This window comes from Sodiomyces alcalophilus (genome assembly GCF_042370955.1).
Source record: "Sodiomyces alcalophilus JCM 7366 unplaced genomic scaffold ACRALscaffold_6, whole genome shotgun sequence".
Taxonomy (NCBI): Eukaryota; Fungi; Ascomycota; class Sordariomycetes; order Glomerellales; family Plectosphaerellaceae; genus Sodiomyces; species Sodiomyces alcalophilus.
In genome coordinates, this window is record NW_027263537.1 from 1,189,586 (window position 1) to 1,213,344 (window position 23,759).

General features: G+C 57.0%; 7 protein-coding genes across 7 annotated transcripts; 3 read left to right on the forward strand and 4 right to left on the reverse strand.

Moving 5' to 3' along the window:
• Positions 1-361: 361 nt before the first annotated feature.
• On the reverse strand, positions 362-3,707 carry ACRALDRAFT_1032601 (uncharacterized protein; the record flags this gene model as incomplete). Its single annotated transcript, XM_071014927.1, has 4 exons — positions 362-594; positions 653-2,950; positions 3,043-3,239; positions 3,337-3,707. The coding sequence occupies 4 exons, from the start codon at positions 3,705-3,707 to the stop codon at positions 362-364; spliced, it is 3,099 nt and encodes a 1,032-aa protein (XP_070873303.1).
• A 2,111-nt stretch (positions 3,708-5,818) lies between these two features.
• Positions 5,819-6,804, forward strand: ACRALDRAFT_1070114 (uncharacterized protein; the record flags this gene model as incomplete). Its single annotated transcript, XM_071017737.1, has 4 exons — positions 5,819-5,902; positions 5,983-6,196; positions 6,302-6,442; positions 6,578-6,804. The coding sequence occupies 4 exons, from the start codon at positions 5,819-5,821 to the stop codon at positions 6,802-6,804; spliced, it is 666 nt and encodes a 221-aa protein (XP_070873304.1).
• Positions 6,805-6,847: 43 nt separating this feature from the next.
• On the forward strand, positions 6,848-7,655 carry ACRALDRAFT_209695 (uncharacterized protein; the record flags this gene model as incomplete). Its single annotated transcript, XM_071022805.1, has 4 exons — positions 6,848-6,894; positions 6,944-7,080; positions 7,160-7,388; positions 7,493-7,655. 4 exons carry the CDS (start codon positions 6,848-6,850, stop codon positions 7,653-7,655), a joined length of 576 nt encoding a protein of 191 aa, XP_070873305.1.
• Positions 7,656-7,683: 28 nt separating this feature from the next.
• ACRALDRAFT_2028735 (uncharacterized protein) lies at positions 7,684-10,623 on the reverse strand (the record flags this gene model as incomplete). Its single annotated transcript, XM_071020552.1, has 3 exons — positions 7,684-9,395; positions 9,463-10,464; positions 10,527-10,623. 3 exons carry the CDS (start codon positions 10,621-10,623, stop codon positions 7,684-7,686), a joined length of 2,811 nt encoding a protein of 936 aa, XP_070873306.1.
• A 1,340-nt stretch (positions 10,624-11,963) lies between these two features.
• ACRALDRAFT_1081382 (uncharacterized protein) lies at positions 11,964-16,521 on the reverse strand (the record flags this gene model as incomplete). Its single annotated transcript, XM_071019149.1, has 4 exons — positions 11,964-12,855; positions 12,921-16,127; positions 16,186-16,276; positions 16,346-16,521. The coding sequence occupies 4 exons, from the start codon at positions 16,519-16,521 to the stop codon at positions 12,220-12,222; spliced, it is 4,110 nt and encodes a 1,369-aa protein (XP_070873307.1). The 3' UTR covers positions 11,964-12,219.
• A 435-nt stretch (positions 16,522-16,956) lies between these two features.
• ACRALDRAFT_1049738 (uncharacterized protein) lies at positions 16,957-20,806 on the forward strand (the record flags this gene model as incomplete). Its single annotated transcript, XM_071015611.1, has 5 exons — positions 16,957-17,036; positions 17,102-17,142; positions 17,207-17,327; positions 17,391-20,476; positions 20,542-20,806. The coding sequence occupies exons 1-5, from the start codon at positions 17,010-17,012 to the stop codon at positions 20,804-20,806; spliced, it is 3,540 nt and encodes a 1,179-aa protein (XP_070873308.1). The 5' UTR covers positions 16,957-17,009.
• A 292-nt stretch (positions 20,807-21,098) lies between these two features.
• On the reverse strand, positions 21,099-22,684 carry ACRALDRAFT_2109934 (uncharacterized protein; the record flags this gene model as incomplete). Its single annotated transcript, XM_071023446.1, has 3 exons — positions 21,099-21,451; positions 21,507-21,618; positions 21,710-22,684. The coding sequence occupies 3 exons, from the start codon at positions 22,682-22,684 to the stop codon at positions 21,099-21,101; spliced, it is 1,440 nt and encodes a 479-aa protein (XP_070873309.1).
• Between the last annotated feature and the right edge of the window lie 1,075 nt (positions 22,685-23,759).

Below are 23,759 nucleotides of genomic sequence, written 5' to 3' on the forward strand. Positions count from 1 at the left end.
GCCATGGACCTTCTGACTCGTCAGAAAAGATTATTATCTATAGGCGTCGCCCGCCATTCCATTCTCATTCTCCCGGTCCTCTGGACAAACCCCCAAAGTCTACTTGAATATATCATACATGTGCCTTGATTCGGCACAACTGGTCCATCGCAGACCCATCCTCACCTGCATGAACGTGTAGGTTGCCGTCGCAGAGACCGTCTATGTACTTCGCCTGAAGGAGAGTCCAAACCTGGCCCGACATCATGTCTAGCCAAGTGCGGGCTATATTGTACCGCATCTCTGACCGGTTTGTCTTCTTGACCAGGGTCCATAAGACCCTGCCATCTTTTCGTTGATATTATTGTGGTTGTTGTCGTGTCTATGCAGCGGCGGGCGTAATCTCCTCCCCCATGTCTGCATCTTCAGTATTCGCATTAAGACCGTCCGGTCCCTCGCCTTCAATCACCTTCCCATGCTCATACGTCTTGCGCCGCCAGCCCGAGGCCTCGGACGGGTCCTTGATCCACTCCATCATGGGGAAGTAGTGCTCGTTCTTCTTCATCGTCACGACCCAGGGTACCGAGTCAAAGGTGCAAGCTCGGAGTCGGAAGTCTGACGCGCATGTTAGTAAAAGAAAGAAAAGGACTCAAAAAGGACTCAAAGGACCTACATGTGTTGTCCGGAATCTCATGCACCGTCGCGATAAACGTCTCCAGGTCCGGCGTCGGCCGGTCATTGACGTGCGTGACAAAGTTGGTCGGCGCAAGACCGTACTGGTACGCCGGCGACCCGCGGGTGCGCGCCGCCACATAGACCTCGCTGTGCAGCTTGCTAATCTGCTGGCGCACGGCGTGGTGCGGCCGCTGCAGGATGGCGCCGCAAAACGACACGGCGTGGTCCGTCTCCACGTCGTCGGCCGCCACCGTGTGCACGCGGATCGTCATCACCTCCTTGACCCGGACCACCACCGCTTCCAGCTCGTCGTGCGAGTACATGACGTCCAGTTCCGACACCCGCGTGATCACCTTGCCGTTGAGGCTCAGCACAATGTCGCCCTCCAGCAGCGCGTTCTGCTGGTCCCCGCGCTCAAACGTGCGGTTGCTGACCATGAACAGCTGGTGGTGCGTCCGGTTGGCCTCGGTCACCTTGCGGATCCACTCGTCCGGCACGCCCATGTCGCGCGCCTGCAGCATCTTGATGGCCCGGAACTCCACCGAGAGGAGCCGCAGCTTGGGTGACACGCCGCGCTGGATCTGCGAGAGCACGGGGAGCAGCGTCGGCGTCGCCAGGCCCAGGTGGTACTCCTCGTCGCGGTTGGTGCACGGCGACCGCTCGCCGAGGTACGTCAGCCACAGCGCCTGCACCGACCCGTCCGACGCCACGAGCACCCCGCTGCCGCACTGGTTGCTCAGGTTGGTGTCGACCGTGATGGCGTCGACGTTGACGGCGCGGTACCGCGGCGCCCCCGAGTTGGCCGGGATCGCCACGGGCGTGATCTCGGTGACGGTGGTGGTGGCGTGCACGACGCGGCCCATCCTATTGTAGCCGATAAAGTTGGTCGACGCGCCCTGCGTGATCGGCTCGCTGCTCAGCTTGGCGCTCAGCACGGGCGCCTTGACGAGCTCGGGGTCGTACTGGACGATGGCGTAGTTTTGCAGCGGGTGGAGGAAGACGACCCTGCCGTCGACAAAGATGGTGTCGGCGATGCTGATGTTGACGTCGCACAGGTCGTGCGGGACGATGGCGCGCGAGATGACCACCAAGCCCTTGTCGGCGTCGATGACCAGGCCCATGCCCCATTTCCGGTTCTTGGGGAACCCGTCCAGCTTGACCGGCATTGTGCAGCTGACGAGCACGAAGCTCCGCACGAGGTCGGCCACGGCCGGGTGGGTCGTGTTCTCCAGCTGGATGAAGGACCCCGACTGAGGCACCGTCGGTACCGGCGGTAGGGGGTCGCCCAGGTCCGTAAAGTCCCAGAGCCCGGTCTCGTCGTTCCGGACCGCCATCTTCATCTTGGCCGACCAGTGCCGATCGACCTGGATGACGTTGGTGTGGAGCGTGTGGAGATCACGCAGGTGTTTGTACGTGACCACCACGCGCTCCCGGTCCGGGATGGCCCTCATGACGTCCACGAAAGCGTCGAGGTTGGGCGTTTCCTTGCCCGCCACGGTGTGGATGATCCACCCATTGTCGGCGCCGTCGAACCGGAACGATCCCGTCGCCTCGCAGACGAACACCCCCTTGCAGGGCACGGCGTACAGGCGGGCCTGCTGGTACGAGAGGTCGTGGAAGCTGGCGCCGGCGACGGACACGAAGCGGTCCGGCGTGATCTTGTGCAGGTCGCCCACTTGGACCTCGACTTCGATATCCATGCCGCCCCGCTGCAGCTGTACCTTGATCGACTGTCCGACGTTGGAATCCAAAATCTCATCGAGCCGGATAAACTGCGTCACCAGCTCGCCGTTCACCTTGATGAGAATGTCGCCTTCTTGCAGTTTGCCGTCCGAAGGCCCTTCGGGCAGGACAATCTCGGCGACGAGCATGTTGTTCTCCTTGGGGAAAGTCTTCCGGGCCAGGGCCTCCCACTCGGCCGTGAGCCCGAGGCGGCGACACTCGTCAAAGGGTTTCAGGAGGAACTGGCACTGGATGTCTCCTCGTGTCACGGGTTTCCCTTGCTGGATGCACTGTAGCGCTCGTAGCGGTCGGTCGAGGGGGAGGAAGTAGTCGGTTGAAGCGCCGTCGCTTCGTCCGCCGGCCTGCAGGGCGACGGCGTAACCGTCAATGTTGACGACGGGACTGCCCGAGCTGCCACCACTCGCAGCCGCGTTGGCTTGGTAGTAACAGGTGTTGAAGTCGCTATATCCCTCTCCGTATTCGGGGGCGTTCCTGTCCAGACGGCTGATGAAGCCCGACAAGATACTGAGCTTCTCACCCGCATCGTTACCGACGACCCGAATCTCGACACCGACTGGTAAGGGTAATTTGTCAGCAGTTGCTACTAATTTCCAGGTGTTCTTGGGAGGAGACTTTAAAGAAAAAAGGTCAAATGAGGAAGCTTACTCTTCGCTAGGTCCGGTCGCAGCTCCAGCGACTTGATGTCTATATATCGGAGAGCCTTGGGGTCGAAGCGCAGAATGCCAAAGTCGTGCACGGGGTCGCGGTAGACGGGGTAAGCGTCGACCTCTTCATGGTTGTCAAAGACGACGAAGCCCCAGAAGGGGCCCGCGCCGACAACGTGACGGTTCGTTAGGATGTAACTTGACGGAGCCAGCGCATAGCCGTTTATCAGCCGTCCATTTCTTGTCGTTGCATGGAAGAAAGAAGGACGTAAAAGAGACATGCAAGAAAACTCACCCTCTCTCGGCATCCACGACAAACCCCGTGGCTTCACTCGTCAAAGCCGGGTCGGTGTCGAAGGAGCAGGTCTGACTGAATCGAATGGAAACCACGTTGCTGATGACATTCTCAATGGTGTGTTGCCAGGCCTCTGGTTCCTGCGTTGCGGCGGGAAAGATGGGCAGGCGGGCGTATTCGCCGACCTCCTCTTCCACTTCCACGTACATGGCCTCCTCCTCGAGTTGCATGTCGGGGGTGTTGTCACCTGCGGACGCCTTGCCGTTGACGGGGCCCGGTCGGAGCTGCTTGTGCGGGCGCGCGCCGGCTTCCGGGCTGGAGGGAGCCTTGCGCTTGGAGCGCGGGGACTGGTTGTTGGTCGTGCCGTTCATCTTGAAGGCGGACGTGGTTTCGGTTTCGGTTTCGGTTTCGGTCTCGATGGAGCCGTCAGACGGCGAACGAGGCGACGTGGTAGAATATGGCGCTGCGGTCTTCAACTCGAATTCATGCGACGGTATCTTCCTCTTATGTGTTGCCAAGGTGTGCGCGTGACGTCGGTCCGATGGCGGCCGGTCGGAGCGTGGCGGCACGGTACTAGTAGCAAAAGTGGAGGACTGAGTTTTGGATGGAGCGGAGGTCGAAAGGGGAAGGGGAAGTGTTGAAAGTATGGGCTTCCGCTGGTGCAGGCCGAAGATTCGGGGGGTCGTGATGTCGACGCTGAAAGCACGACGCCAGTTGATGGAAGCGGTGGAAGGAGTCGCGTTGCTGGCGCGTCCCTGCGCGATGGGTCTCAAACGCCGGGTAACGGAAGAAAACACAAGTGGCGAGAATAACGTGGAATGTTTCCCAATCGTAGTTCCTCGTTGAAGGACGAAGAGGCACATGTGGCTGTCTCGAGGTGTGAATGCGCCCTCCTTTTTGTTCAGCACCCATCCAGCGCTTGGGTGATTGGCTTTTTTTTCCCTCCTGTATTTTTTTCTGAACTTACTGTTTACTGAATATATGATGATAAGAGGATTACGTACGTACTCATTGCTGTATAGAATGTCTCACAGAATGTGTTTAGTTACATAGTATATGCGATTATGGGAATACTATTTCTGCTATAGCCTTGATATTCAACTACCAAGGAGTGCGTTATTAGTCAGGTACCTAAACTGGTGGGATTCTGGACATCATCGTCACAACAATCAATCCCACCAAGTCATCTTCTGGCCTCGAAATAGGCCTTACAAACTTTAGGTGCAACGACACAAAACCATATGCAGGTGTCATGTCAGCATATCCATCTCGGCTCCTTTCCGACGTCCTTGTGACCCGGTCCATTGTGGGTCCTATGTCGTGTAGCTTAGTTTATGGATATATACAGTACAGACATTATGCATGAAAGCGGGATGACTCACCTTGAGCTTGCTGAGATAAGCGTGATGAAAATAAACACCGACCTCGGGATAGAACCATCCGAAGGTGCTCCACGTGACTCCTATTGACGTCTTGTCGTTGAAAATCATCACCATCTAGACGACGGGAGATTAATTCATCTTTTGTTGCCCTGGGCTCTTATTCTTGACGAGCAAGCCAGAACCTACTAATATCCAGCCGACGACCTGCAAGGCCGTGACTTACCCTCCTACTTGTTCCAGTTCCTTTATCAATGCAGAGGCGTATCTAGAAGCCCATGGAGCTTCTTCCAGCTGGCTCCTCGCATCTCGTGTGACTTCCTTTAGCCGCTCGCCTACACCATGCGCAAACCTCAAGCTGGATCAGGCAAGAGGGCATAGTGATTAATATAAACGTCTTCCTCTCTTTACGTAATGCCTGCCATCTCTACTGTCCCTTTGCAGATCCACGTGCCGTACGATCAACATCTCGCCTGCAACTAACACGATATCCCAATACTCCCATCGCCAACGCTTCAGCTCACCAGCTCTCCGAGAAGGCTTTGGCCAACCCAGCGTTCTTCTGGACTCGCAAGCGGACTTGCAACAAGTTTACTATCCTTGTAGCGAGGATATTCCATCGTCCGTTCTACATCCCGGCATAGCCTTCGCCTTCTCCTTGCCCCTTTTCTCTTCTACTCCCTCACCTCACTTATATCATCTCACCGCTATCCCATTCTTGTGAAGGATTCCACAAGCTTCTACGTTGGGAAACAACCCACTCTCAGACCTGTATCATCTGGCACCTTCCGCGGCCCAAGTAACTTCCCTAACTTGGACGACGACCAACCCTTCTTCTCTCATCCTACCCTCGACTCACCTTTACCTCCCCTTAACTTCTTTACCTTTCTACTGCTATACTGCGCCCTTCCCTGCACCTCCACTCACTTGTCCGCTTAGTCTGAGCCACACACATCTTGCGTGTGTTTGGTTTCTGACTTATATCCATCACCCTCCCATCCCTCCCATCCACCTACATCCCATAGTCATCTATCATCCCATTCGCCCAGACCCAACGTACTTGGCATATTCAACTAGAAGAGTCCACGAGAAAGCAAATCAACATGTCCGATATCCAAAGCGACGCCGGAGACACCAAGGCCTCTGCTGACTCCGCCAAACCTTCGGCTTGGACCCCAGCTGAGAAGGTAAGATCATAATAACTACAGCGAACGAGGATCTTATCCAAGAAACAACAACTAACTCTTTTCAAACACTCTTCTCTTAGAATCAACTCATCTTGCGCATCCTGAACCAGGCCCTCCATGATGGAAGCGTCGACTGGAAGCACATCACCATGCCCGGCCGCACCACCAAGGCCATGCAGGGCCAGTGGAGCCGTATCCAGGCCGAAATGAAGGCCCTCGCCCTCGACAACGGCGACGAGAATGGCGAAAAGGCCGTCGCTCCGTCCCCTGCCAAGCCCAAGAAAACGGCTACCCGTGAGTTTCTTCCATCCCACCCTTCGTCCCACGTTGCGGGTGTTATGATTGTCACGGAAACGAAGAAGAAATCAAATAAAACCCCGACTGACATCCATCTTCCAGCCCGCAAGCGCGCCCCGAAAAAGGCTCCCGCCGCAGACGGCGAGGCCGGTGAGAACGCTGGAGGCACCGAGGGCCCCGACGGAGAGGTTTCCACCCCTACCAAGCCGAGTCGTGGTCGCAAGCGCCAGTCCAATGCCGTTAGTGACGAAGATGAGTCTGAGTCCATTCCGTCCCTCCTGTCCTCTTCTTTGTTTTGATCCTTTTCCTCTTCTCAATCCATATCCTTCGTGTAAGTGACGTGAAGCTTCGTGTGACACTGGGCTAACAACTTGACAGAAGGATCGGCAAAGAAGAAACGCACCCCCAAGAAGGCCACCAAAGCCAAGGCCAAGAACCCCGTCAAGGAAGAAGACGAGGACAACGTTTCTACTCCTGGCTTCAATGGCGAGACCGAGGAGGACGCCAAAGAAACTGTCAAGGACGAAGATGTCGCCACCAACGGCGAGACCAACCAGGCCAACGACGACTCTGTCAAAGGCGAGGAGGCGGATGAGGAGGCCTAACGTCCGTCTCACAACCATGCCTACCTCGTGAGGGATTTGGACGATGGAAGGCTGGCTGCATTTCCTTCCATCTTCCCGGATAATCAGGGGGTAAAGGGCGTTCGCAAGCTCCGGGGTTTGTACATTCTTGCGCTTTGAGGATATTGGGGCCTTGTTTTGCTTTCCGAGAGATTATCACCAGAATCCGTGTCGCTGTTCCCGCCTTCATATCCGAACCATCGACGGACCATCTTGCCCTCTCATTTGGCTGGTTGAATTCCCCGAGCTCCCTCCATCGTCAGAAACAGAATAGGACAGAATAAAATGCAATCGCACTTGATCATGTCTAAACGTGACGTTGACTGGAATATCACAGAATATCGCTCCTCATACTTCATACTCATTGTCAGCTTGGGAAATCATCTCGTATTTGCGCGATGGGACACAGCGCGCCTCACTTCACCCATGCTATTCGCATGCGAGAGCCTAGCCATGGCGTCCACTCCTCAAAACCCGGATGCCAGCCGTTGGGGATATAATCATTGCAATGCCGGCCTGACTAACCATCCCCATTGTCCTCGTCCCAGAAGCCCGCCCAGAGTCCAGTAAAACGAAGCGTTTAGAGGCAACATAATGTGGTATATAGAATGTAAAGCTCGAAAAGGGAGATGCGGGGGGAAACAGATAATAACAATAAAATTCCCGCCAGACCAAACATGACATCTATGCTGTCCATCCCCAACGCCACATTGCATCCCGCCAGCCGCGCTTCAGTCTATCCATCTCGCTCCGGTGCCGGGGCGCCAAAAGGAGACATGCAAAACGTGCCCATCCCGGCAGGACTCGCTAGGAAACAACGCCAGGGTCTATAGCCACTCACTATCCGACTCGGCCTATACCTCATCGCATCCTCTGCCGATACACGAGAAACTCCCGCACCCGCTCCTCATGCGCTTCGCACGCCGCGGTCCACTTCCGGCGGACACCCTGGTCTTGCCGTACCCAGTCAAGGTATTCCTCGATCCCGCTGTCGCTCTGGGCCGCGAGGAACGAGTAGCCGTGGCCCTCGCGCGCCCTCAGGACCTGCTCCTTGCGCGCATTGAAGTGTTCCGTGACTTGGACTGTAAAGGCGTCCCACCGCTGCATGTAGTTTTGGAAATCGACGAGGTACTTTTGCCAGGCCGGTAGCGTCGGCTTGAGGCCGGAGACGGCCAGGGTAGGCGGCGGTGTGGGTGCCTGTGGAACCGGCGGAAAGTTGAGCTCCTGGCTGCTCTGCTTCTCCTTCGTGATGGGGATCTGATCCGACGCCTTGCTTTCGAACGGCAGGGTGGATTTGAGGTCGTTGAAAGAACCAAGCCCCGTGGCTGGCTGAGCAAACGGTGCCACGTTCTTGAGGTCGGCCAGGGTGGCGCGGAACTCTTCGCTGTCCTCGGAGCCGCCGACATTGGGTTTCGAGCTGGGTTTCTGCTCCCCATTGGCCTGGCCGCCGTCTTGCATCCCCTTGGCGTCACCGGATCTCCATTCGGGACGTGAGGGTTCGACCGGAATGTTACGTGCCGTGGGCTTCGGCTCTGCTGCATCCGCCGTGCTCGCGTTGGCGGAGGGCGGGTCGATGTCCATGGCCATGGGGCTATCCGACGCGGCTGGTACTCCGTCGGGCGGCCGGGTTTGAGAGTCACTGCCACTGCCACTGCCACTGCCACTGCTACTGCCGCTTCCACTTCCACTTCCGTTGCCGTTACCCTCCTTACCCCTACCATCCTCCCTTCCCACACCGGCTGTGCCCATGGTCGGATGCACCGTCCTGTGCTTTCTCGGGCTGGATCGAGACGAGCGAGTCGGCGAAGACGACGCACCTCTGGGCGGCTGCGGGGCGAAGACCTGGGGCCCAAACTGCTCGCTCCATCCCTGCGCGTCAAATCTAGCCTCGGTCGCGGATGGTGGCTCGCCATTCTTATCAAGGGGCTCCTTCGCCGGCCGTGGGGGCGGCTGCCCAAGTGGCGTCTGCCGGTCAGTCCTGGTTCCAGACTGCGAGGGGCGTTTGCTGAAGGGGTCGTCCTGTTGAGCCCCGCCGCCGGCTTTGAACTGCCACGCCCCGGAACCCTGGTCACTCGCAAACTTTGTGTTGATGTCGTCAGTGCTCCGTCGGTCCAGGCGATTCGGTCCGCCGGTCGACGTTTGGGCAAAGGTGTCGTCGTTGATGGGAAAGCTAAAGCTGTGCAGAGGTGTCTTGTTAGCGGTCATCTTGTTACATGTGTGGGCTTGCTTGGATCGCTGCTGTCTGGCCTGGGTGGACATGTGCGCCTCCTTGATGAGCTCCTTGAGCAGTTCACCCTGTTGACGCTCAAAAGGCGTGAGTGATGCAGTGGTAGAAGGAATAGTGTCCCCACTCGGAGACGGGGAGGTTGGAGAACGAGCTGCCATGTCATGCGACTGGAACATTCCGCCACTGCTATACATCTCAAAACCGCGCACCGATGATGACGTTGGCATCGGAGGCCAGACTGCACTGCTACTTGCAGATGCGGAGGGTGTCGGAATCTTAGAAGAGGAACTTGTTGGTGTGCCATACATTGAAGGTCCTTGTGTCCTGTTGGGGGTTTGTCCACCACCTGTAGCACCTGTTTTGCTTAGCATTTTGTACCTTGCATTAAGACGGGGAGGTAAAGTAAGACGTACCGCCAGCGTCGTGTTTGGCAGCCCCGGCGCCGTTGACCCTGTCAGGAGGAGTATATCTGGCACTTGCTCGCGAGGGGAAGGTTCCAGCCGGGACTTTGGGGGGTTTCGCCGGAGGAGGTCGATGTTCGCCAGCTTCCTTCGACTGGGCGCTCCGAGGGGCACTCGAACTGCGGTGTTGTCGCGGGCTGCCGGACGATAAGCCTGGATCGGCTTCGTGTTGGTCTCGCCTAGAAGTTTCTCTGGTACTCTTGGTACGGTTAATAGATGCGCCGTCAAACGGGTTGGTTCTCTCGCCGCTGCTGCTGTAGTATGGGCTGCTCTGCCGCTTGTCATAGCCGCGGAACTGGGCCAAGGGGTCGGGGATCGAGTCGCGCGGGGTCCGGTCGGGGGTCGCGGCCGGATCATAGGTGTGTCGGTTTCTGGACTGCGTGGCGGAGGGCCCCGCGGCCGGCTCGTCACCGGCGTGAGGCGATGATTGAGGGGCGTATTGTGACTTCCTTCCGCCAAAGGCGGCTTCGGCCCGTTCCTTTTGCGCGGGCGTGCGTGGCACGGGCCGAGAAGGCTTTTGGGGAGAAGGCCTCTGGGGAGGCTCCGGGGGATTGGCCTTAGTTTGTGCGTAGGCTGATTTGCCCTGAGAATTGGGCCTCATTTGTTCAAAGGCATGCCATGCGTTGCGTTTCGCCTCCATGGGATCCTCCCGCGCATGCGCCTTGGCTGTGGGTGCGGCACCGGCAAAGTTCCGATACTTTTGAGCGCCCGATGGTGGGGGGTTGCGGGTTGGGCCCGTTCGTCGTGGAGGCGGGGGGAAATTGGCACCGGCATTTTGCCAAGGGTTGCCCCTGACCCCGGAGGCGGTGGGATACCTGGAGCGTGGCCGGCTAGCATCGAATTTGGCCTTCAGCTGGGGGTCGCTGAGGATTTCGTGTGCGGCTTGGATGGTCTGGAACTTGGAGTTGACTTCAGCCTCCCTGCCTGGGTTCCGGTCGGGGTGGTATAGGAGCGCTATCTCCAGTCAGTCTTTGGGTAAATGGCCATAGGCAGAGCGTTCACTCAGTCCATGTTACCTAGTTTCCTGAACTGTTTCTTGATGTCGGTGACGTCCGCCGTGGGCGGGAGCTGGAGATCCGCGTAGTAATCGCGACTGGAATCGACTGGCGGCATGATGGAAATGTAGACGATGTCGACGAATGTGGAGAGGGGAAAACGACAGCGGTAGACGAATGTGGCCCGGTTCGTATGCTACACATCACATGCGCCGAGGCGCGGACGAGATCTGATAGCGCGAACCAGGAACCACGGCGTTGGTAGAACGGTAGGGTGTGAGGTGAGAATGCCTCTCCTAGATGGCACTTGATTGCGTACGCAAGGGGTCGGGCGTCGGCAAGGCAATATCGTATGTCGGTAGCTAGCTGTGGCTGTATATAGCGAAGCGTTTGATTCCGTCTTCGTTCGACGTATTATTAGGGACGAGGGAGGAGAGACTTGGCTGGATGGTTCGCGAATAGGTCGTAGTGTCAGGGGTCAGGCGAATCAAGGTTCTTTTTTCTTTCTTATTTCTCTTGGCGTCGTCTAGTGGTGCTAAGCGGACGCGTCAAGTCAGCCAGTGTTCGTATGTAATATGATAAATAGACGGGCAGCAGCAGCTGAAGACGGCGAAACCACACGTAAGGCTGAAGCCACACGGATGGAAATCCAGGGTTCCGGGCAAGCCAACGAAACGCCTCGACTGGTACGTTGCCAAAGTCGATCAACAGAACGACTCTTCTTCGTCTGTTGACAAGATGTAGATGGCCTAGCCAGAACAACTTCATAGAAAGACGTATCGAAAGTAGTGGTCGGATGGATAGCAGTAGGGGTGCCTGCCTGGCCTGCCTGGAGAGCAACTCACTGAATGACGTCAAATCCACTCGAGTCCGGTGAACTACCCACGCCGTCTAGGAGCTCCGAATCGAAGGAATGGTATAAGTGTTTCTCCAGTCAAGCGCTTGGCTATGATATGCGAAGAATCGAGTCGTGGGAGAGCATTAGGGGTCGACGTTGGTGCCCGGTAGCACGTTGTTATGGTGGATGGATTCGCCGAGTAGAAAGTAGGCGTGGAGAAGGAAGAGAAATCCACGTCGTAGGCGTCACCTTATCTGACGACGGTGTAGCTAGTGTGACCTTAAGCGAGCAGGCACGTAGTTGGGCTTGTCCTCGTGTAACGGTGAGAAGCCAAGGTAAAGTTGTTCTGTTGAGATTCTCCCAGAGCTGGAAGGGTGCGAAGGAGAAGGAAGCTGTAAGGTACCTTTAATTAACAAGTACCTATGTACCGTAACGGTATTCGTACCTTGTGCCCCGCCAACTTCGACCGTTGCTACGAAAACAATCCGTTGGTTGCCTCAGCGCAGCGATACCAAGAGTAGAATATTATGTAATACAGTTATGACGTGTTGGCTTACTAAGGTAGGAACCTGGTGACTTGCAATTTTCCCGACTTTTACCCGAATCACGACTCCATCCTCAACTTTGAGCCTCATCCCTTATAAGTGTCAAATCATGTCATTCTGCGTTTTGATTGTCCGTAAACCCTGTGTCTCACCCCTGATAGAATATCCCCAATCGCATAAGGCCTGCAAAATCAAATACCGAGATACAGACAAAACGTCATCCTCTCCAGTCGTAATCACTCTATCATACCCCTGATACGCCAATCCCCAGCCCAATCCAAGTAAATATAGGTATAAACAGACCAGAGCAACCCCGTTCTCGTTCGTTCCATCACACCAGGTCCTTGCTCACCTCATAAGACCACCCGCCTTCCTTCCTCAGCTTATCTCTCGCCGCCAGGTCCCGCTGCACCTCCTCCTCCGTGAGCCGGTCGGGCCCGCTCCAGTTCGCGCTGGACGTGCGCGCCCGGAACTTGTGCCACCTGTCCTTGCTCTTGCTGAACACCTCCTCCATGTTCAGCGGCGCCGGCGGTCCGAAGATGAGCGCCGGGTCCATCGTCTCCTGCCGCATAAGCGCCCGACGCAGATCCGGCGAATCCGCCCACGCCGCCGCGCCCAGCGGCGCCTCGTCCTCGTCCTCGTCGTCGTCGTCCGTCTCAATCTCGGGGAGTTCGATGGATTCCCCGTTCTGGAACCGCGGCGAGGACCGCGTGCCAGCCTTGGCCGTCGACTTGGCTGCCGCCATGCCCGGAGTCCTGGCCGGCGTCTTGTGTGATGGCCCGCCGGCCTTGGGGTTCGGTGCGAACGGGATGGTTCCCTTGGAGAACTGCGACATGTCCATGGGATGCGTAGACTTGACCGCGCTGTTGTGCTGAGCCGTGACCGTCGCCTTGAACAGGTCGCGGGAGGAGTTCTGCGATGGAGCATTAGAGTACCCATTGCTGTACGGTGCCTTTGACGGCATATCCTATTTCGTGTTAGTGTTACTCATCTCCTGATTAAAGTGAACAGCGCCTCCAGTGTGAACCGTACCTTCTTGAACCCTCCTGAGGGACGTACGGGCGGGCCCTTGATATGGGGCGGCTGGCTCTCCATGTCCAGTTCATCCATAAAGTCGTCACTCGTCCGCCGCCGCTTGGCATCCTTGGCCTGGTAACTGGGCCCGTTTCTAGCCTGCGGATTCCGGGACGAACGGTCGCTGCCGTCTTGTGGAAGCGGTCTCTTCGGCGGAACCTTGGCGCCGTGAGATAGGACGGCATTTACCGGTCGACTGGCGTCCTCCTGAGATCGCTGGTTCGTCATCGTTGCGCGAGAGGGAGGCCGAGGCGGTCCGTCCGCGCGTTGGGCCGCCCTGTCCTGCTGCGTAGCCGCATAGTCGGGCGGCCCATTGGGCTGGGACCGTACGGCCGGAGGAGGCGCCCTGGTCTGCTTGGCACGCTCAATGGCCGCCTTCTTCCTCGCCTCGGCCTGTGCTGCCGCCATCTCTCGCTCCTTCTCCTTCTGCCGCTCTGCTTCCTGACGCCTCTGCAGTTCCTGCTTCTTTTCCTCTTCCTGGGCCGCCGCGCGCTTCCTGTCCATCTCCATCTTGGCCTCCCGCTTGCGCTGTGCTTCCTTCTCCTCCTGCTCTTTCCGTTTCGCCGCTAGCTCCAGCGCCTTGGGCCGTCCAGATGACGCGACTGCGCCCCTGAGACTCTGCAGCGAAGGTTTGTTGTGCAAGGATGCTTGACTGGCCTTACTCCTGAGCTGATGCTGAGAAGGCCCGAGGGTATCGTGCAGGTTGGATGACAATGCGCTGTTGGATGGGTGATACTGCGAATGCTGCGACCCGGTATTGACGCGGATGACTGTGGGCGCTTGCTTCGACTTGACACCAGACTGGAACGGTGGCTTCACTGGACGTCGAATCTCTCGCCCGCGGGTGGCCTGGCTGGGTCCCGCCGAACGAGGAACGGACGGGGGCGGCGGCATGGACGCCGGGACGTCCGCCATCTCCACATCCGCATCTTCGTTGGCCGTTGCCGCTCCGCCAGCGGGTGCTCTGGCTTTCCTAGGGCTCATTCTCGACGCCCGGCCGTCTTTCGCAACAGGAGTCTGCATCGGAGGTGCCTGCCTATTCGGCTCCCTCTGCGCCGCGAGCTTCTTCTCCATGGCCGCGAGCTTCTCCTGTTCCTTGCTGAAGTCTCTGGCCTTCTCCCGCTCCTTCTGGCGCGCCTTGTCCAATTTATCCATTTGTTCGGCCATCAACCGGGCTTCCTTCTGGGCTTCCTTTTCCTTACGCTTCTCTTCCCTTTCTCGTTCGGCAGAAGCCCTCGTCCGCTTTGCGATGGGCCGAGTCGGACTTCCGTCCATAGTCATGGACGCGATGCTCTGAGCATCTGGAGCGAGCTGTTGAGATAGATTAGGATATAGAGAATCTGAGTTGGTAGCCTGCTTTGAGATGGAGTCCGTCGATGGATTCATCAGGTGCGCGAGCCGAGTCGTCGACGGCGATAGAAGCGACGACTTGCCCTCCGCGCTAATCGCAGCGCTGCTGGCCAGGAGTCCCCGCGAACTCTTGATAATCGAGGACAGCTTGTTCTTCACCTGCTTCAGCGGGCTGTCGCGGAAGACACGCGACGGAGATTTCGGCGTTGCGGGGCGATCGACCTCGGACCCCGATGCGAGGGTGGGATTAGAAACGGAAATCCCCTTCTGGGGTGATTCGATCGGACGGCCAGCTCTGTGGCTGGGTAACACCGAGACGGAAGCCGATTTCCCATGGCCGGGCGTGCCGGCTACCCGATCAGGAGCCGTCTGTTGGCGCTGGGGAGAGGCAGGTCGGCTGTCGAGTTGTCGCTGCTTAGGCAAAACGAACTCGGCTCCGCCAACCATGCTCATCTCGTGGACACCCTCCATTACATCTGCCGAGTGGCTCTTGGCCATTGTGGGGAGCGGACTAGGCCGACTTACATCCTTCTCTGGCACGGCAGGAGGAGCAATCCAATCCTCCTCGTCATCATCTTCGGGGAACGCACCGGGCGTCCGAGGGGCCACGTCCCTCTTTGCCGGAGATCGCATGGGAGATCGGATGGGAGATCGAATGGGAGATTGAACTGGAGAATGAACTGGAGATCGAACTGGGGACCGGGCAGGAGATGACTCGTCTTCATGGGTAGACTGAACGGCCGAGCCTTGAGCGGGCTGCTGCGATGCCGTGGAGCTGTGGACCGACCTGGACTGCCTGCCGGCGTTCGGCTGTGACTTTCCGAGCAGACTGATCTGGTCCTGCAGCCTCTGGGTATAAGTTTTGTTGTGAGTGTCGGCAAATCCATCGGCAATCGTGGGGTCGTGTGTGGCAGGATCCTTGTCGTCAATGTCCATCCCATCATTAAAGTCATCATCGTCATCCGATTCGTGCTGGATGCTAACGTTGCCCAAACTCTTTCCTCCAGTGTGTCTCCCGAAATAGCTAGCCCGATTATCGTAGCTGGTCCTCGATTGTCGCTGTCCCAAACTCCTCTTACTCGTCAGGGGCTCGCGTGCAGGAAGAGACGCAAAGTTGAGGCTGCTTTTCCGAACAACTGGGCGGATGGGACTTGAGCCTTCGGAAGGCGACCTTGCCTCTTCTGCGTGGTCACCTTGCAGATCCTCGTCGGCGTCAGGCGCCTGCTGCTCTTGAGCTTCCGAACGAATGGGCCTAAGAGGCGATGATCTCTTCGGGGACGAATCGTATGCGAGACGTGCCTTCTGGGGCGAAATAATAGGGTATGCCGGGATTTCCTTCATCGGGCTTCGGGCTGGTGACCCGTGAGGTGTCGTCGAACTTGTCTCGTGAGAAACACTGTGAACTGCACGTGTTGTTTGCTCCTCCCTCGCGGTTTGGAACGTCATAGTTGGAGACTGCATGGCCCTCGTGGCCGTTGGACTTTGTGGGTCGACGGGTTCATCTTCCAGAACACCAACGTGGTGGTTTCCATGAGTCAATCGAGACGGGCTATAGGCCTGCATGGGTTGAGTCGATAAATCCCCATCAATGGCATCTTGTGATTGGCTTCCATAATAGCCCGAGTCCGCTGGGAGTACATGTTTCGACGGCTGTGGGCGGGGAGATGGGACGGGTTTCAACGGCGAGGGATTTCTGACAGCAAGGGGGTTTCTCATAGGGGAAATCTGACGTCTCGGCGACTGCAACCGGTTGAGTTGATGGGCAAAGGGAGTCGGAGCGCCCTTGGAGGCGGATGAAAAGACATCTGACAAGGGCTGCAAGTCATTAGAAAAAACGGCCGCGCCAAGAGTAGACAAACATCACCCAACTTACAACTCGAGGCTCTCCATTATTGAGCTTCCGGGTGGTTCGAGGGGTTTTTCCTCTCAGCTTCCCGGGTGTTTTGAAGATTTCAGCAACATTGCTGTGCAGTACATGTCAGCGGTGTGCTCGGTGGGCCGAAGACAGGGAGGTTCGAGCCATGAGGGCTTACATCTCGTTCTCATTGAAGACGTCGGCCATGTGTTCGTTCAGCCAGTCAACGTCGTTATGGGCTGAAAAGGCAAACTCTTGAACCTCCGCCTCAGCGAAGCTTAAAGCAGAAGCTCGCTCGTCCGTGATCCACGACGCCGACCCAACGGGGACGCGTGCTCTTCGCATCGCCGCCATGCTGATCAACTGTCGAGGGACGCGCGAATTTCCGTTATAGCGCTATGGATTCGTAAAAATTAGACAGTCTCGTCATTGGGGTCGAGTGCCAAAGAGTCTTCGTAGCGAGAAAAGGCGTGTCGGCAGGGAGGGTTGACCAACACGAAGAGCTGACTTGACGAAGTCCAGGTTGTCGGTGGGAATTCGGGATAGGTAGAAGTTCAGCCCGGTGCTTTGTTTTGGTTGCATCCCAATTAGGACAAGCGCGTCCAGCTTCTCTGCCTTACACTTATGCTACCTACGCCAAGAACGGCGGAGTATCACGTGATGTGTGTATTACGGAATACAACGTAAGTACCTTCGTACCTTAGGTGGGGGAATATCCGATAAGCGTGCTGCTTATCGCAACCGGGGGAACAGCGCATTTGTTTACTTTCGTCGCGCTCTTGGTCCCATAAACACTGAACCAACGACACAACAAGAGCGGGGTGGCATCCAACTCAACCAGCATGAGGGTCATAGAGGTCATTATAGACGTACGTCTTGAGATCGCTTCCTTTTGCCGATTCTCCTCCCTCTTTCCTTACTGACAGCTGTATAGGGCTTCAAGTCGTATGCCGTGCGAACGGTGATTTCCGGATGGTGAGTAAACAGACCGACAAACCGACAAACCCTCTGCATAACGGACCACGCTCATGAACGACAGGGATGAGAGCTTCAATTCCATCACCGGCCTCAACGGCTCGGGAAAATCAAACATCCTCGACGCCATCTGTTTTGTTTTGGGCATTACCAATATGTCGACAGTGAGAGCGCAAAACCTACAGGTATGGAGCACGCACTGCCATGGAGCTGTTGCCGAGAGAGACACCAGCTGAACGTATAGTCAGGACCTTATCTATAAGCGTGGACAAGCCGGCGTGACGAAAGCGAGTGTTACCATCGTATTCGATAACCGGGACAAGAAGAAGTCGCCCATCGGCTTCGAGGAATACGCAACCATCAGCGTAACTCGACAAATCGTCCTTGGCGGAACGTCAAAGTACCTCATCAACGGGCATAGGGCGCAACAGCAGACGGTACAGAACCTGTTTCAGTCAGTGCAGCTCAACATCAACAATCCCAACTTCCTCATCATGCAGGGCAGAATCACCAAAGTCCTAAACATGAAGCCAGTCGAAGTCTTGTCCATGATCGAGGAGGCTGCTGGTACAAGAATGTTCGAGGATCGGCGCGACAAGGCACTCAAGACCATGGCGAAGAAGGATATGAAGCTTCAGGAGATTACAGGGCTCCTTCGGGACGAGATTGAGCCGAAGCTGGAGAAGCTGAGAACAGAGAAGCGCGCGTTCCTCGATTTCCAACAGACGCAAAACGACATGGAGCGGCTGACGAGGGTCGTGGTGGCACACGACTACGTCAAGTTCCAAGAGCAGCTCGCGCAATCCGCCGCCGACCTAGACGGCAAGAAACAACGCAAGAAGGACCTCGAGCACTCCGTGGCGCGTCTAAAGAGCGAAATCTCCCACCTAGACGAGGACATGGAGAGGGTTCGTGCGCAGCGGGACAAGGAACTTAGAAAGGGCGGCAAGGCCCAGGCACTCGAGGATGCGGTCAAGAAGCATTCGAACGAGCTCGTGCGGCTCGCCACGCAGATGGATCTCAAGCATTCCAGTCTTACCGAGGAAGAAGAGAAGAGGTCTGCCGTTGAAAAGACGGTCGCGGAACTGGAGGCATCGCTCCAGGAAAAGACCAAGGCTTACGAGAAGATCAAGGCCAAGTACGACACGGCCAAGGAGCAGGTTGAGAAACAGAGGGAAGAGGCCGAGTCCAAGGAGGAGCTGCTCCAGTCGTTGCAAACCGGCGTCGCTTCCAAGGACGGTCAAGACAGCGGCTACCAGGGGCAACTTCAGGACGCCCGGAACCGCGCCACCGCAGCAGTCACAGAACAAGAACAAGCGAAAATGAAAATCACCCACCTCGATAAGCGGCTCAAGGAGGAAGAGCCCCGTGCGAGGAAAGCCAAGGAGCAGAACGCGGGGCTTCTCAAAGATCTCGAGGGTTTGCGCGCACAACAGCAAAGGCTCGAGAAAGAGCTCGGCAGGTTGGGCTTCCAGCCTGGGCAAGAAGAGGATCTGTACACTCAGAAATCTTCCCTCCAGCAGCAGGTCCGGACCTTGCGACAGGAATCCGACGCTCTGAAGAGGAAAGTGGCCAATATCGACTTCAACTACGCGGATCCTGTGCCCAACTTTGACAGATCCAAAGTCAAGGGCCTGGTGGCTCAACTCTTCACCATCGACAAGAAGCACACCAAGGCGGGAACCGCCCTGGAGATCTGTGCCGGCGGCCGGCTCTACAACGTCGTCGTCGACACCGAGGTCACGGGCACGCAGCTTCTCAAAGGCGGGAAGCTCCGTAAGCGAGTCACCATCATTCCTCTCAACAAGATTGCGGCTTTCAAGGCGTCGGCACAGACGATTGCCACGGCGCAGCGCATTGCACCTGGGAAGGTGGACCTCGCGTTATCCCTCGTGGGTTACGACGAGGAGGTGTCTGCGGCCATGGAGTACGTTTTCGGCAACACTCTGGTCTGCGCCGATGCCGACACGGCCAAGAAGGTCACGTTTGACCCCAATGTCCGGATGCGAAGTATCACTCTGGAAGGCGACGCATACGACCCGTCAGGGACGCTGTCAGGCGGGAGCGCCCCGACCTCGAGCGGCATGCTGCTAACGTTACAGAAGCTCAATGGGCTGGCCCGGCAACTGAACCAGGCCGAAGCGGCCCTGAGGGAAGTCCATGCTACCATTACCCAGGAGAAGTCCAAACTCGACCATGCACGGAAAATCAAACAAGAACTCGACCTCAAGAGCCACGAGATCAAGCTAGCTGAGGAGCAAATCAGCGGCAACTCGTCGTCTTCGATCATCCAGGAAGTGGAGACAATGAAGGAGACCATTTCCCAGCTCAAGATTGACATTACCGAGGCGCGGAAGAGACACGCCGAAGCGGTGGCGGACGAGAAGCGTATCGAGAAGGACATGAACGACTTTGACAACAACAAGGACGCGAAGCTGGTGGAGCTACAGACGGCCGTCGACGAGCTGCGGGCCAAGTTGAACCAGAGCGCCACCTATATCAAGACGATGCAGAAGGAACTGCAAGGCGCCCAGCTTGACGCGGAGCAAGTCGCCGGGGACCTCGCCGCCGCCAGGGAGCAGCTCCAGGAAGTCGAGGTCGCCATCAAGGCACAGGAGCAGGACATCAAGGATCTCGTCCGGCAGCAGGCGCAGCTCAAGGACAGGCACGACGCGGTGCAGGCCGAGCTCGACGACGAGAGGGCCAAGCTGCACGGATTCGACGACGAGCTCCGCTCGCTGGAGGAAGCGAAACGTTCCAAGAGCGCGCGCATCGCCGAAGAGGGCCTCGACATGCAGAAGCTCGTCCACCAGGTCGACCGGTTCCACAAGGAACAGCAATCGGCGCTGCAGACGGTGGCGCGCATGGAGCAGGAGTACGAGTGGATCGCCGAGGAGAAGGGCAGCTTTGGGCGGGCCGGGACGCTGTACGACTTTAAGGGCCAGAACATCGCCGAGTGCAAGGCGACGCTGCGGAACCTGACGGACCGGTTCCAGGGCATGCGGAAGAAGATCAACCCCAAGGTGATGAACATGATTGACAGCGTCGAGAAGAAGGAGGTGTCGCTCAAGCACATGATGAAGACGGTCATCCGCGACAAGCGCAAGATTGAGGAGACGATTGTCAGCCTCGACGACTACAAGAAGAAGGCGCTCCAGAAAACGTGGGAGAAGGTGAACGGCGACTTTGGGCAGATCTTCAACGAGCTGCTGCCGGGTAGTTTTGCCAAGCTGGACCCCCCCGAGGGGAAGAGCATCAGCGACGGCCTGGAAGTCAAGGTGTCTCTGGGCAAGGTGTGGAAGGAGAGCTTGACTGAATTGTCCGGTGGGCAGAGGTACAGATCCCGCCTCTTTTGTTTTGTCTTTATTATTTTCGATGGACTAACACGCTGGAACCTAGGTCTCTCATCGCCCTGTCGCTGATCATGGCCCTGCTTCAGTTCAAGCCGGCACCCATGTACATCCTCGACGAGGTTGACGCCGCGTTGGACCTGTCGCACACACAGAACATTGGCCGGCTCATCAAGACGCGGTTCAAGGGATCGCAGTTCATCGTCGTCAGTCTAAAGGACGGCATGTTCCAGAACGCGAACCGCATCTTCCGCACCCGGTTTAGCGAAGGCACAAGTATGGTGCAGGCTCTGACACCTGCAGACTTGAAGTGACGATATGCGCTGTCGTGGGAGCGTGTATGTGCGTATATTTAATGTGTTTTAAGGATGGGCTGCCGCGATCAGGGACGGGCGGGTGGGATACCCAGGGACGCATGTTCGGCAAAGGGAGGACTGGATGGCTGATGGCTGGAATGATCATGGGAATAATGACTAGGTGTTGTTTTTGCCTGCGCTCTTTATACCTCTCGTAGTTGCAGATGATTTCGATACACGAGTTGGATTTCCTGTCCCAACTACTCGTTAGCAACGCATCCTCACTCCATGCGCAGCGTCTGAGCCTGCGTCATTGCTTGATGTAGAGGTGTTCGCCCGCGGCCAGGACGTCCATCTCCATCCCGACCTCTACCCAGGTCCGCAAATCCTCACGCGGCACATCTCCCGCATCCTCGAATAGGGGACACATTTGCATCCCTAGGCATCCCATTAACGGCGCGCCGGCATCGACACTGCGATGTTTCCGCAGCGACCTGTCCGGTTCGACGGGGTGTCGCACGCCGGTAGCAGGGTCGACGTTGGGAAGCTTGCAGCGGACGGTGCGACAAGAGACGTGGAAATCGACGTTGCTGAGGCTTGAGGATCCCGGGTTGAAACGAATCGATTTCCATTTCTCTTCCTCGTAGGCGGCGGCCCCGGAAACTAAGGGTCAAAAGTCAGCTATGCTCCTTCAGTGTGCTTTGGGAGATGATCGTACTTATGATGTTAGCTCGAAAGCGGGCGATGTCGAGGCGCTTGAACTCCTGGTCCTTGGCAACCATGGAATCCAAGTCCTGGAGGCTGCTTAAGCTCATAAGATGGAGTGGATACTGCGTATGTCTGGTCAGTCCTGGCTTTTCATCTTATACACAATAGTAATCTTGGATAGGTGGAAAGAGAAGGGCGAGTGATCCGACGTACAGCATCCTGGAAGCCAACAATAGGCTGATACTTTGCCTCCTCGCGCCTCGGTGCGCAACGATACACCTCTCTTTGCCTCTCCGGGTCGATTCTGAAAAGGCCCAGCGGGTTACTGACACCCAAATAGAGTCTCAACTCTTTTGGCAGCTCGGAGCCCAAGTTCAATGCTTCGACGACGTCCCTCCAGATGCGCACTTGTTCATACTTGTACCCCCTCGCCTTGATATCCGCTTCCGACGGGAAGCCAGCGGGGATCAGGACCTCCTTTTCCGGAACGGCGGCCCATCCCCGGGCCATCTTGGCCGCTACGAGAGACATGAAACCTTTCAGGCCAAGGTCGCGCCAGGGGAACCGGAGGACAATCCATGGCTCCTCGTCCCGTCCGTCGCTCTTCGCCTCGGCCGGGCGGTTTTTCTGCTTTTCCGGGTCCGGGACCCAGACGTCGACCTTGACGTTGGCCAGCAGTGCGAACTGGCGCAGCGTGATGAACTCCCACGAATGCATCTCGGCCGCCGCCGCCGCCTTGCCATCCTCCGTTACAGCTTCGCCCTCGGGGGCGCTACCGGGGAGGGGAAACTTGCTCCGAAGCTGCGCAAAGGTGTATAGGCGGTCGAACTCGAGACCGCTGGGCAGCACCCGGGAACGGGTGACCTCGATACCTCTGCACGACTTCACGGGGTAGACGCATAGTGCCTGGATGCTTGGTTTTTCGTTACCGGAGGCATCGCCGCGGTGCCGGGCCGCAAACTGGTCCTTGAGATTGCTTTCCTCTGCCGACAGGCCCAGGCGGGTATGAGTCCGTTCTAGGGCGTCGGCGTGGGTGGCGGGGACAGGGGGGAAGAGGTAGAGGAACGGGATGATGAAGCCGAGGACGGTGATGATGGGAAGGAAGACAAAGGCGGAGAAAAGATCTGGGTAGGTCTGTGCTAGGCTGCCGCTGCCAGCGCCGGGCAGAGTGGTGTCGACGACCGTCATTCCGTGTAAGCCTGTGAGTTGGAAAACGGTGTGTAATACTCTGTATACTCGTAGAGCGAGCGATACACCTACTGTTGGGCACCGTGCGTGGTTGCTTACTCAACCCAGACATTTGTCAGCTTCTTACGATGCGAGATGTGAAAGTCACGTGACATTTTAGATAATAACAGAGAATCCAAGTGGTACGTATCCGTATTAGTCCGCAAGTCGACGAAGCACCAATCCCAGAGAAAATGCCGACAGATATTCCAAGCTCCATGGCAGCATTTTCGATAAACAACAACAGAAGGACTCTAGATTCCCGAGGTCAGAATCTTGTTGAGAATCCTCCGTAAGACAGAACGAAGTTGACTCGGCGATGCATCACCTCGGGGACCACAGCTGCTTCTTTGTCATGTGTGGCAGCTTGGCTGCCGTCGCCCACCCCGGCTGCTGAATATCCTCCATCTTTCCCCCAACCAGCCTTGAGCTACACAACACTAGCACACCTTGCGCGTAGGAGAGGAGGATGCAAATATAGAATCCGGCTGATCGACATGATTGTGGGTGGGCCTATTACAATGGATAACAACCCACACCCTTATTGATTCATGCACTTTATCACGTTGCAGCATGCATTGCCGCCCGCGGACATCGGACGAGGTCATTCACCTGGCCAGACCTGCAAGCCCTCGACCGACCGACCTGATTGACTGAGGGCTTGGTTGAGAGGAGCGATATCCCGGAAGATGCACTGCACGAGGCTGATTCTATGGTGTCCAACTGCATGGGCTCATACGGCTGTTCATGCTTCGGCCATCCTCCCGGTCTCAGACACCGATGCAGGCAACTTGGAATGATACGCATAATGTTGGTTCATCTCAGTATGAGACATCGGGGGGGTCATCGAGCCATCTCGCTGGCCTCACGCAAGAAGACGGAAAGAGAAACCCTGGTCATAGGTTGAATGGGGTCGATTGACGCGAGACCGAGATGCTTGTTGATTAGAATGGGAGGTCCGCCTTCTTTTTTTGATCGGATCCGCAGCCTCTAAAGTGGAAGAAATGTGACGAGGTCTGAAGAAGAGGGGTGATTC